At 36.8% G+C, this 14,342-nt stretch overlaps 1 protein-coding gene across 8 annotated transcripts in view; it reads left to right on the top strand.

Annotated features, from left to right (window-relative positions):
• The window catches only part of VPS13B (vacuolar protein sorting 13 homolog B), a 1,080,499-nt gene that overhangs the window by 946,506 nt on the left and 119,651 nt on the right, over positions 1 to 14,342 (top strand). For all 8 annotated transcript variants that reach the window (XM_069081095.1, XM_069081089.1, XM_069081092.1 and 5 more), the window contains 2 exons: positions 8,310 to 8,491; positions 9,877 to 10,226. In XM_069081095.1, coding sequence (XP_068937196.1) covers positions 8,310 to 8,491; positions 9,877 to 10,226 — 532 coding nt within the window. The remainder of the gene's footprint in view (positions 1 to 8,309; positions 8,492 to 9,876; positions 10,227 to 14,342) is intronic.

The following is a 14,342-nucleotide window of genomic DNA, read 5'->3' as shown; positions in this document are numbered from 1 at the left end:
AGTTGTCTTAATACTTTTTATGATAATCAACATTAATAAATACCTGTGTTTTAATTTTGTCACATCTGTAAAATGAGGATAGTACCTCTATGATAATATACCTATTTCCCAGGGTTGTAGTCAGGATCAAATGAAGTAACACATGTAAAGCAATTTGCAAACCTTAAAGTAAAATATAAATATTAGTTATTATTATTGTTGTTATCATAATTATTACTAATTTTGTGATTTTGGGCAAGTCACTTTATGACCTTTGGTTTCATTTATAGCTAGAATGCCAATATGTTTATGGCTTAGGTTCTCTAGTAATATGTGATTACATCAGTCATTGCACAAATATTCATATTTAGTGCCAACAGTTAAATTAATGCATCTATAAACATTCTAAGAACTGTGAAATTTTTTTTTAGCACTTTTTGGCTCTATTTTGCCACTGTCGCTGTGGAAGCAGAAAGGGACTTTGTAGGACTGGGGTCCATTTTGTATTTTCATCAACTTTATTGGTCACTATGCCTACAAATTTCAATGCCTCACAAGCTGGCCTTTTGATGAGCATCTCAGAACCAGTTAGACTAGCCATCAGACAGTGGACAGTCTTTTACTAGACCTGTTCTTGAAGTCCTTCCAGTGTTGTGGAGCATGCTAGAATTATATCTCAGTAGGTTAGCCTTCAGTCCAAAGTTAGGATTGGGCAAAGGCATCTAAGTAAATTACTTGTATTTCATCCTCAAAGAAAGCATTTTAGGCAAAATTGAGGTTCTTCATGATTTCATAATCCTTCTTATCAAGAACTTCAGACTCATTTGTTGAAGCACCCAAAAGACATTCCAAAACGACCACTCAGCTTTGAATCAGACTTACAAGTTAAACTTGACCCAGTTACTGTGAGCAACTAGATAACATGTTTGGGCTACTCAGGAAGAGAACTGCTTGGCTATCCTGGGATGACTTTTTGTTTTGCTTTGTTTTTTAAGATTATAGGCGGTTGTGTTCACAGAGAATGAACCTGAGAGATTCCTGTGGTGGGTAGAGAAAAGCCTTCAATCTAGAACCATACTGACAAAGGCTCGCAGTGAAATTATAAATTGTGTATCAGTATTGGCAAGAAGGGTTGGTTAGGTGCACAATATTTAAAAATGTGAATATACAGATAAGGATGGTTACTTATAAAGGAAAGGTTGCAGTGATTCTCTAGAACCATAACAGATGCTGTGTAGAAAAAAGTCAGCTTTCAGCAGACAGCATCATTCTGGCTATATCATTTTGCTCTGGACGTATATGAACCCTGTGATAGCCATGCTTATCAAACCTATCAGCTCACACTCCTTCCCCAGCCTTCTGCAGCCCACTAGGGCAGCATTCATCATTGAGTTTAAAGTGCTAAATAGAACAAGGAATAGATGTGAGGAGCAGACTTGGGCTCTGATGCTCAAGAATCCAGGTTCATTCTCTGGTGTCTGATTTCTGAGGTTGATGGGAACCCTGCTTGTTGCCCCTGCCTCTCCAAAGTCCCTTTATGGATTCGTAGTTTTGACTTCACTGAATTTTCTCCCCCAGTTCTGCCATATGGCTTCATTGTTCTTTCTCGTTTGACTGCTTTATGAGGTAAAATCTAATCTGGGTCCAAAACATTTCACAAGATGATCTCTGAAAAGTAAAACAAGTATAAGTACAGAATAAAAGAAATGCCAAATATTCTGTATTAATTCCACTTAGTTCTGTTGTTCAGAATAAAAATGCCTGTGTCCATTCTTAAGCAACTTGGCTGTGCCAAGTACTATTCTTTATCCTTGGAATTTTTAAATTCCTGCATATTTTAGTACCTGAAATTAATACTTGAATTGTTTTCTCTGAGCCTTCAATGTCTTGAATTAACCACTCCTTCCTCTTGCTTCCACTTGCCCTTTCATGGGCCAAAATTCTCTTCCCCAGGCCTGACCACCACTCTCTTGACTCTTCAGGATCATATCTTCATGACACTATATATTTATTACTGGAAAGGACTTGAGAAGCCATCTAACCTAAATCTTCTCCTTTTCCAGATGAGATGGCCTTTACTGATTAAGCAGCCTCTCCTCCAGACATACTACCTTTTCCTTTATATCTGGCATCAATATTGGTCCTTTCTATTAATTTCCTTTCCTGTCAATAGGCATAATACCTCTTGATTTCAGTGAAATGTTTGACAGTCTTTTAACAAACTAGAAAATGGACCATACCACTGTTAGGTGGGTAAGAGCAACCTGAAACAGGTGGCTGGATCCTGTGACCTTTCAGCATCAAAACCATAGAGATATAGAAGGACAGAGGGGAGTTCCCTTCTCCTGAGGGTACCCGAAAAAGCAATTATACCTCATATAGTTAAAGGGTAAAAATTTGTCCAGCAACTAACTTTATGGGTTTTTCAAATCCTTATGTAAAGAGATGTTTCCTGCTTCTACCTATTTGCCTTTCCTTCAAAATATTTAACTTTGAAGGTCATGATTTTCATCATTTTAGGAAGTCTCTGGAGAAAACCATGTAGTCTTTCCATATGCTACTATTACCCTTTCAAAGACTGCTGGCCAATTTAACAATAACTTTTGAAGTTGCTGTTGCTGGCCTCCTCTCTTTTCCATACCCACAGCTCACCATCCCCCATCCCTTTGCCTGTGTGCAGGCCTTCCTCAGTATTTAACGGGCGCACTCTTTTCCCTGACTCACAGAATCTCTCTCTCCCTTCTGCTCAAGCACTGCCTTCTAGAGAAAGTTTTCTCAGATCATTTAACTGTTTGTGCCCTTTGTCCCAAACTACCTTGTGTTTACCTTTTTAACTGCACTAGGGCACCAGGCCTGGAGTCAAAAAGACCCGAGTTTACATCTGGCTGTGTGACCTGGAGCAAGTCACTTAACCTCTGTCTGCCTCATTTTCCTCAGCTGTAAAATGGGGACAATAATTGTACAGACCCTCCCCCCCCAACCAGGGTTGTTGTGAGGATCAAAAGAGAATTTTTTTTAAATGCTTAGCAAGTGCATAACACATATCAGGTGACATATAAATGTTATTTGTTGTTGTGGTTGTTTATAACTGTGTAGTAGTCCTTTCATGATTATTTGATGAATTGAATTTTTTGAATATAACACTCTTGGCTACCCTTCCTTTTGAATATTCACGTTTGTCTTAGCTTCAAAGATATCAAAAAATAATCCTGCTTTTCTTCTTCTCTTTATAACTGATGTTTCTCTGTTTTCTATTCTGGCTCTTCTTTCCAAACCTTTCCAAGATTCTGCTGTCAACTTTTTCCTCTTCCCTCTCTACATTCTTTCTCTTGGCAAACTCATTTCTCCCACAGCCTCAACCATTACTTCTAAACAAGTGATTCTCAAGTCTCCATCTCCAGGCCTGACTTTTTCCTAAGCTCCAGATCCCCAACTTGATCTTCCTCCAAGGTTTACCTACTAGCAGGATGAACTCAGCTAAGACATTGTCCTTCTCTGCCAAATAAGGAGTTTGGATTTGATCATCTCTACAATCCTTTCCCACTCTGTATGCTATGATTCTATGATCTTTCTCCTAGAACAAATTCATCTTACTTATGCATAGATCTAGTCATTTCTCTCCTTTTTAAAAAAATCTTCTGGGATTCTGTATTGTCTCCATTCTAGTAGGGGTATCTGACACATACACATAAATAAGAAACAAAATAATAGATGTTAAGTACATTGTTGGCACCTTCTTCCACCACTTATTTTTAATCTCCCACAGTATCTTATTTCTCAAAAGAAATATAGAATGCACTCTCTTATTAAATAATTTAATAAACATTTATTAGGTGCCTAGTCTGTGAAAGGCACAATCCTACATGCTATGAATACAAAGATAAAACTAAAATGGATTATCCAGGAAACCCAGCATTGAGAGGAAGCTAAGAGGACATTTAGTCCATCCCATCCCTGAATAAGAATTGGCAAGTGAGTGGCCAGTCCTTTCTTGAATACACCCAGTGAGGAGGAAATAGTCGCTGCCCCAAGGAATTTATATTCTGGTTTTTTCTTGAGGAGCATATACATTTGTTAAGGAGGCAAGATCTAAACATATGAAATAGTTAAGTGTCATGACAAGACAGTCTAAGATAAGTGCCAAAATGAGTATTATAGATAATAATGTGTTAATATGGAAAATTAGAATGGGCAAAAACGAAGAAGAAGCCTTCATGGAAGAGATGGGATTTCCTCCCTGTATTATACTGTTTTGGTGATATAAGCACATGTGAGTCTAATAACCCCAGGTCAGCCTTGCCATTTCAAACCTCTATTTTATCCTGGTCCTTGTTCATAAACCATTGCTCTCTGGGTCACATGCTCATTCTCCATGGGGAAGGTTAAGGTTGTCTCTAGATATTGCTTCCCCTCATTGTCTCCTCTGCTAGCTACAGACCAGGGATTTGTTGAACACTGTTCTTGTCTGTATAGTTTCATAAGCCATTTGGGCAACAATAGTACAGTTCGAAACAGTTCTGTCATCTGAGTTTCTTGTTATTAAAATAATTAAAGATTTTATACTGGAAAATTCTTTCCTTTATAAGCTGGGGTTCTGCCTGCCCGATTTTTTGCTTTCCCTCTACCCCTTGGGAAAGGAATTCTTACAGAGTTTTGTTTTTGTTTTTTCTTTGCCCTCCCAGAAATGAAAACCCTTAAAAACGCTGCCTTACATTTGTTTTCTTGTGGTTCAATATATAGCAGTTGTACTTCTTTAAATAAAAGAATATTTTTGTTTTTTCTCTTACCACCTTTATAGTCTCTATGCTAACTCATCAATTAATTAACCCAGCAGATAATTATTGAATACATACTATGTGCAAGGCACTCTGTAAAGGGATCTGGATGATACAAAGAGTAAAACAAAAATACAAATTCAAAAGTACAAATACAAAAGAGTAAAAGGAGGGTCTTGCCCCCATTGAACTTCCAGTCCAATAAATTGAGAGTAGCTCATCACTATTTTACCAAAATACTAAATGCTGCTCAGCAGCCACCTAAAAATTCCTGAAGTAGCCACGGGGTTACAGAGAAATTCTAATTCTCTATTATGTATTTCCTCCTACTTGGAAATCTTATGGGATTATTCTATTATTTGAATTGGGTATAAAGGGATCCAAGGAGTTTAGCTTTGCATCTGAACTTCTGGATGTTTGAACTAACTACTGAATCTTATGAGATCCATTTATTATAAGTCGAGAGGTCTTGCTTGCATCCAAGAGCCATCATTCAGCATGTTAGTAACCAGCAGCACCAGAGAATACTGTGAACATTGGCAATGGCCCATGAATCTGACCTGTTTTGGCAGTCTGGTGGGAAAAGGGGAGTGTTAAAATATAGATGTTCAAAGTTTGGAGGGTTTGTTTTTTTTTTATCTTTCTGTGCCTGCCTGCCATAATTGTCCCATAAATTCTGTTTCTTCCTTTTGGTGCCTAGATTAGATTGAAATCTATATATAGCTGTATCCATATAAGAAAATTTACAAAAATACGGCAGCTATAACTAATTCTAGCAGGTCCTTCAACTCCCATTTGCGAGCAGTGAACACTTAGTTCCATTCTGCCAGTACCCTCATGTTAAAAGTAAATATGTGTAGGCTACTTTTTATAGTGCATTGTGGTGATGAACAAATTGAAGAAATGTTTGAAAACATATAGAATTGTTTATTCTAAACATACTTAAATTGAGGCCAGAATACATTATATATGTTTCTTATACTTTTAGAATTGTTCATCTGGAAATGGTACCAATGTGTTTATTTTGGGATAATTATTTGGATTTAGGATGGCAACATTTAATTTGGTAGTTGAAAGTTATTGTAGCGTTGTTGATTAGTGGCACAGTTTTTTTTTTTTTTTTATCTGACTTGGAATTGCCAACAAACTTCTAAAAACCCTAAAAAAGGCATCTATGCTTTTTGGCATCATAAGAAAGTCCCAGGGAAGACCCCACACACACAACCCCCACTGAAGCAGAGGGATCTGTGACTAAGGAGGTAAATCCTAGGCATATTAGTTAAGTGACTTAACCTAGGGTCACATGGCTAGTAAGTGTCAGTGATGAAATCTGAGCCAACATCATTCTGACTCTGAGCCCAACACTGTAGCTATTATACCATACTTCCTCTACTTTTATAATTTGATATAAATGAATTTTTTGGCCAACACTGCCTTGTAGTATTTTATCAAGCTTTTGTACTATGCATTCCTATGTTTACTGCTCATAAGAGATGCCAGGATAGACCTTAGAAAAATTTACCATATCAAAGATTGCAGTTAGTAAGGGGAAAATCCATCCAAAGCATACTCCATATTGCTATTTTATGACTGGTCTCATTGACCTCTACAAATTTTTAGATATATACATGTATATACATACATGTATACCTATATATATTTATATACATATGTACAACTATAGTAATAATATTGGTATGTATATATTAAATTTGTAAGTGCTTTACATAAATTATCTCACTTGAGCTTTATAACAACCCTGTAAGGTAGGTGATGAACTTTAAATAGTAATATATGGGAATTCAAAAGTGAAAGTGCTTGTAACATCCATTTTTTCCTCATGTAAAAGCAGTAATTTTGCTTGCTAAAGTGAGTTTTATATTGGGTATCATAAGTAAATTATTAGCAACTTCATTTTGGGATGGATATATTTTTAGGAAAAGGGGAAGGATAGGTTGTTGTGATGTATATATGCCTGTTAAAACAACTATATCCATCTTTGCATCTCAATAGATAGATCAATGGATAGATAACTATTGTTCTTTCTAGATGTAGATATAGATTTGTCTTATCTAGATGGATAGATCTATCATTATAGGTATCTATAATGAGAATTCCTTTTAGGTATGAATTAGACTTAATAGCTACTAAAATCCTTTCCAATTTTTAAGTTCTGTGATATGTGCTTATGTGGATATATGTACAAAAATACACATGCGCATATGCACACACATATCTGTGCTTTTGTCTTATGTTTTACTACTCTGAAATGTAAATTTTATACAATAAAGGTGTCCTAACATTGTAATACAGAATACAAATATAAATAACTTGCATTTTATGTTCTCTGGAGTGTAAGCACTCATTCAGTATTTGTTGAAAGATCTTCCCATGCTTTTTTTTATCCATCCTGTTCACTCCCATCTTTCAAAACCCGATTCAAAATTAAATCCTTTGAGAAGCACTCACTGATTAATCCTACTTATCCCATTCTGATCTGATTTTTGTGCCATGTATCACCAGCACTTAAAGATTCAAAATATTAATTTTCAGTCGTTGATTTTTTTTCTTTATAATGTTCCTAAATCTTTGTGGTGTACATGTTGTATACCTCCAACTAAACTATCAACTCCTTAAGGACAGGAGCTTTCCCTTCTACGTCATTTATAACTCCCATCAGAACTGTTCTGAGAGTGTAGGATCACTCTACTTTGGAGATTAGGCAGTGAGTTTCACGGCAAGTTGGTGTGGCTGAATTTATAGCCATGGGAGAGGGGTTTCAGAGTTTCAAGAGTTGTCAAAGGCATTCTCATCCAACGCAGACTAAATAGCCCAGGGTAATGAGGAAGTGGTGTCAACCAGTGAAGTACCATGACCAAAGAAAATTAGAGTGAACACGTACTGTACTCCCATTCCACTTCTCCCTTCTTGTTACAGCAGCTCCTTTCCAACACCTTCTCAGTCTTCTACTACATATAATACTGACTTCAATAGGATTTTTTCTATATAAAAATGTTGGAGAGAGGAAAAGGAAGCAGCCATAGAGTGTGACCCCTCATCCTCCCAGTCTTGGTGCTGTTTCCCAGGACACCCAGACCAGGGCTTAATGCAGAGAAATACTGATCGAGGGGAGGTCTGGGAAGGTGGTAGGTAATCAGGAACAACGGATAAACAAAGATTCACATTCATTTGGAATTAGGAGGTTCTGTGTTTCTTGCATCAGGTTTATCTTCCAAATCACATTTGGCTCAAACTGACAGGAAAATTAAATTGCATTCCCAAAGCACACATTAGTTAGGGTGACCTCAGAATAGAGAGAGTAGGGAGCCACCCTAGGAAGACGAATTTACTGCAGGTAATTCACAGAGAATAATCAACACATTCATTATCAAGAGATGACTTCAGAATAATAATTATAGAGGATTCTATGACATCATAAAATAACCATAGCTTCTTATTGCTGTTTCAAAAAAATTTAAAAAATCATTTCATTTGTATAGTGACATAAAACTAGAAGTGGTGAATCTTTCAAAAATCCTTTTTTATTTCTCCTAGCTCTGAAAGTGAATCTGGCTCTCAAAGTGCTTGTGATCAGCTTGTGACACCAACAGCCCTGGCTGCCTGTACACGAGTGGACTCCTGCTTTACCCCGTGGTTTGTGCCGTCCCTTGCTGTCTCTCTCCAGTTCGCTCACCTAGAATTCCATTTCTGTCATCACCTTGAACAGCTGGGCACAGGTACTCTATCTTCTGAAATAGAATGCAAACCTTTCTATCTTATTTTGTTTTGCTGGTTCTGAGTCACACTGTTCATTAATAGTTGCCCTGGTAACTTACTTCCAGGAAGTGCAAAGGAAAAGGGTTTCAGTTTCAAATTGATGCCTTCTGTTGCCTGTATTAGGAGCCTTCAATGCCCAGAGTGCTGTGGTTGCCGATTGCCTTTCCCATGGGACTGCCTATTTTTAGAAGTGCCATTCATTTTCACTGGAAGAGTGAGGAGCATTGCCAAGTCTGTCCAGCAGCAATAGCTGTAGCCACATGAGGCAACAGGCATGTCCAGCAGGTGTTCCCTCTACTTTCAAAAAGCTTAAAGATCTTTTATGTTTTCCACCAATACATTAAGCTAGTACATTTTACAGTACTCTTGAAATGCTTTAAGACTTTGGAGCTTCTGTAATAAGGATTTTTGAGAAATCTACAAGAATTACAGGTTTCACTGTTATTCCAATTATAATCTTTTTGAAAGAGATGCATCTGTTTTTGTTCAGTGTGCTGTGTCATTGCATTAATGGCATAGACATTCCAGAAGTACTTCAGGATATTGCCTGATTTCAAATGCAGGAACACTGTCTGTAGGAGATGGACAAATACCTCAGATAACTTAAGCAGTTTTACAAGTTTTGATTTAAATTTTTCTATGATCCAAGAATAGCCTCTGACATACTTCCTAATGTTAATGTTCCCAATCAGATAGTTACTTGTAAATCATTTTTGACTGTACTCTAGCTTTCTAGTTAGTGCATTCTGATACCAGGTGTTAGGACTTTCAACTTACACACAATGGAAAAAGCAAAAATCAGATTAAAACCAAACACAGCTGCTGGTAAGCATGTTGCCTTCTCAGCAAAAAAAAAAAAAAAAAAAAAGTGGGGGGGGGAGGATTAAGCTACTTAAAAAAAAACTTTCTTAAAGAAACTTGTGTTTTTTAGAGTGGTCAAGATGTGCAAGGTAGTTCTATGAAATTCTCCTTACCTTTTGGGAATTTTGCTTTTTGTCGGTATTTCTCTGTGAGAGTAAGGGAATTATTGATTGGCACTGATGGGAGAAGAGAGTCTGCTAACTGCAGCCTCAGTAAGGCTTTATTTTAAAATTCAATTCTAGATTTAAATAAACTTTCTGAAAAGGGAACATATCGTCTTAAACAGTAGGCCCTTATTTCAATTTAGAAAAAAAAATTAAAATTCAGCTTTCTTAAGTGTCATCTAACCCCATATATCACACTGTTTTCCTTTTCCAAAGTAAAGCTTCTTTTTACAAACTGAAGGTTCATATATTTTCCCCCACAATGTATGGTTACCTCTTCTAAATCTGTTTTCCCCCTTTCTTGTTTGTTTTCTTCATAGTGTCACCACAGTACCTACAGCCATTCATCTCTGACAAGAATGTGCCAGCTGAGCTAGAATACATGATTCTCTCCTTTAGAGAACCACATATTTATCTGAGGCAGTGGAACGATGGATCGGTCTGTCAAGAGTTCCAGTTCTCTACTCAAGCTGATTGCAAACTTCTGGAGTGCAGAAATGTTACCATGCAGAGTGTGGTGAAACCCTTCAGCATCTATGGACAGATCGCTGTTTCTAGCGAGGCAGCAGAAAAACTTCTGGATTGTACTGTGATAGTTGATTCTATATTTGTAAACTTTGGGCAGCATGCAGTTCATTCTCTAAACACTGCAGTACAAGCTTGGCAACAGGTACGCACATTCCATAGCCATTTCCAAAGTGACCATGTTTATTGGATGCTATGTCAGACAAGTAAAAACCAAACTACAGTGTGACAGAATGAAGCAAATGGGCAGTGGAATATTTGGCGCCTGGTTCCACACTGGCAAAGCAACCCACATTATTTTTTAGAACTCTAGAGAATATGGGTCCTCTACACATGCATTGGATATTATACCCACATTTTTGTGACTAATGTGCCACATCTGTGTATAAAGTACCCTATTCCCCAGAATTTTTTCCAAGTACTTTATAGTTTCAGTTTGCCAAAGTTCCAATCAGGCTACTTAGTGTAATCCTAGGGACTGTTAAAGGAATGAAACACCAGTGTGGGTCTTTCAGTTGTCAGGCACTTCATGTTTTCACACACACACACACACACACACACACACACACAAGGATGAATTGTATGAAAAAGCAAGTACAGTGTCATTTCTCTCCCTTGCCTTTGTTAACTTTCCATTTTTTCAGTGTATCACGAGGAGGCTGACTACATGAATCAACTTTACGCTCCACTGTTCCTTAATATTTTTTCACTTTTACCCCTTGCCATAAGTCAGCCCATATTGAAAAGAGGTAAAATGTTTGTGATGTCTGTCACATTTAAATTTTAATGGAAATTAGGTACCTTCAGCTCCCAGTAGCATGTAATTCATATAACTGCATCATGTGACAGTAACACAAATTTCAGAGTAGTTTTGTGTCCTTTAGTAATTTTTAATGTAATTTTAAAAATAGAACTTTTTTGTCTCCTTGAGACCAGACAGTCACTCCCCTAATATTTTTTGTATGCAGCATTTGGGGTTTCATTCCCCAAGTATAAGGTCCTTCTGTTTGTCATCGACCTAAAGAAGTCCTTCAGTTCTCTCACCATCAAATTGTCATGGGAGCAAATCATTCTATTTATATGCATGAAGACCTATATAAAGCTGAGGAATTAATTACCTAACATGGCACTACAATAGCAAAGTAAGAGAAGATAAAACATCTGCTTTATATTAAAAATTCTTTTTTAAGGGCATTCCATGGTTTTCTTGTTGCAAAGGACATGCGTAAAACAAGAGCTAGTGTGATCTAAATCTTTACAGCTGGTTCAAATAGCAATGTGAAAAAAATCTTTGTAGCTCCAATTTCTGGGTTTTTTTGTCATATTCTGAACAATGCATTTAATAAAAAACAAAAATAGAAAATATAAAAGAGTCATTGATAGGGCATTTAAACCCAGGATTTTTTTACTTAGCATCAGTGCCTGTTATAAGAAGACCCATGTGTGGCAACTACTGCAAAATGGCCTTCAGAAATATCAGTTTCCTCCCAGGGTAAAGAATTCTCTTAGACACAGCTATACATATAAATAAAATATGGTGCATAAATATTTAAATGTTTTAAACCACATCAGAGTGTGAATGACTGACTGACTAACACGGTGCCTGGAAGGAGTATTCTGAGTTGGAAAAAAATTGAATTGTATATTTGATTAAGTAGAGCCATATGTCACGTAGTATATTGCTGACAGGTACATTCTATGAATAGTTGGTTCTGATTTATACAGGGATTTGGCAATGTTAACATGAGCCACAAGAGGATATACTTCTGTAATTGTTGCTGTAATTTTCTCGTTTCCTCCCATGTCAAGGGTACTTGCCACCATGTTCTAATGTGGTGGGCATCTAACCTTATGTATTCTAAAGTAAATTTAAAATGTACTCTTTTGAAATCACAAGATATTTGACATGGAAATAGACTCATGAAAGGTTCTTAAAGTCATGGTTTCTAAGATGTTCTGTGTATGCTTTACCTGCATTAGAGGGAAAGTACAGTTTCCCAATCACAGAGATTGTTGTGCAGCCATGTTCATTTACAGTGATTTTGCTGCGAACCAGAACATGAACTCAATAAGCAGGAGACACGATTTGAGTTTCTGCATATTTGTACTGGATTGATATCTCAGATAAATAATTTTTTAGATAATGCAGATGGGCCAGACAGTTGAAGCATGAAGCCATTTGGCCATCCACATTCAGGTCAGGAGTTCAAAATTAACAGAAGCCTTCACCAAGTCCTGGTTTTTCTAGCTTTGCCTTCCTTTTCTTCTCTCTGTTGGCAAATGATATATGTTTCTGATACAAGATTAAGGTCCCAGAATATCAAATGCAGTTTGCTTTGTAACTTCAGGTGAAACCTGAGCAAATTAGCACTCAAGGGGTGTTTTCATTCAGTACTGTAACCCTGTCCCACTTAGTTACAAATTAATCTCTGACACTCTAAACTCTACCAGGAGTATTGATGCTATGGTAAATAATTATCAAATTAAATTAATATCAATAAATTATAAATAAATTATCAAATTAAAGTAAGCACCCTCAGGTTCATTCAGAGTATGTGATGTCACATGAAATTCTTTTAAAAATGTTATCCTATGTCCAGCATTCCAAGAAGTGTTTACAGTTGTTACACTTAAAATGAACTTCACAGATGAAGAGTCAGTACAGTGAAACAGTGCCCCAAAGACTTTCTGTAGTCTTTAGAAAAATGTAAATAACCCCCTTGTGTTCTTTAATTTACATTTTTTCCTAAACCCCTCATCATTTATTAAAAGGTCAATTGTAAAGACAAGGGAAGCAAGAGGTTTTTTCCCCTTTTTTGTTGTTGTTTTTTCAGAGCCCATCTGGTAGCTTAACCTCAGTGTCACTAATAAATAGATCACTAATCATTACTAAAAAGAAGTTTTGAATCCCAGGACTTTTAAGACAGCTAAAACTTGGAGTCATATTTGTTTTCTTATGTTAGTATTCGAGACATTAAGGAAAAGGATGAATATTTAATATCAAAAGAACTTGATTAATAAGTTTAACAAGTTCGTAAAAAAAAGATGTGATTGAAAAAGCAAATTGACTGGTCACATGATGTGAGCAAGGGAATGACTTAAAGGGTAGGTTGTGTGCCCTCTAAGATCAAGAGAGATCAATGTGCCCCCAGTGTCCAGGACAAGGAAAGTGACAGTCTTGTTGCATTTTGCCCTGGTCAGATCACATTTGCATTACTGTGTTTGGTTAGTTCTGAGTACCATTTTTTTAGGGAGGATCTTGATAATCTGGAGAACATCCAGAAGAAGGTCATCAGAATGGCAAAGGGGCTCAAGACCATACAACATAAGGACTGGTTGAAGGAATGAGGTATGTTTAGCCTAGATATGAGAAAATTCAGTGTTAGACAGAAGAGCCATCTTTAAGTGGTTAAAAGGCTCTTGGAAAGAAAACAATCTGGATATGTTCTGCTTAGTCCCAGAGAACAGAAACTAGAATAATGGGTGAGTGTTGTAGAGAGAGAAGTTTAGACTTGATATGAGAGAAAACTTAGCAATAATTAGAGCTACCCAAAATTGGAATAGTTTTCCTCAAGGGTCTCCCCTCACTGGAGATCTTCAGGCAAAGACTAGTGTTTGGCACACCATAATGGGGATTTTTATTTATTTATTTATTTGTTAGGTATGGATTATACTAGATAGGTTTGGAGGTCCCTTCCAATTCGGAGATTCTCTGACTCTCTGATTTGCTTGAATTCACAGGGACAGCTAGGTCATCAGAAAGACTCAACACTTTACTCAACACTGATTTGCCAATAACTGACGTCCAACAGTTACTGGACATTGGCTAAAACATATTTATTCATAGGAGTGACATTCTGTAAGACTGGTGATTGCTTTTACCACTTTTGAAAAAAACAAAAACCCTGGCTTTTAAGCAGCCTCTAGACCTGATCAATCTTGTAAACTAAATCCCTGAGCAGCATAAGGAAATCTACAGCTTTCTCTCTGTCTTTCTCTCAGAGGAGGTATACTCACACATTCACACTCTTCCATAAGGGATTGGAGGGCTTCATTATCCAAACAGTCACTGCTTTCGAAAGAGTACAATTTTTTGTACTTTGGTAACAGATCTTATTGTCACATTGAGAAGAAATCAAACTTTGTCATGCTTACTTTTAGAGCACTACTTGAAGAACACTGGCCCACAGAGCTTTTTTTTTTTTCTGTAGCATGTTAATTTCACTTGAAGAAACCTCAAAAGTTTGAGAGATCTCATTGT

Source organism: Petaurus breviceps, unplaced genomic scaffold (assembly GCF_028583685.1).
Source record: "Petaurus breviceps papuanus isolate PSGF00001 unplaced genomic scaffold, PetGlider_PUasm1.0 98, whole genome shotgun sequence".
Taxonomy (NCBI): domain Eukaryota; kingdom Metazoa; phylum Chordata; class Mammalia; order Diprotodontia; family Petauridae; genus Petaurus; species Petaurus breviceps.
Note: the sequence above shows the minus strand (reverse complement) of the source record. Positions and strands in the feature narration are given on the sequence as shown.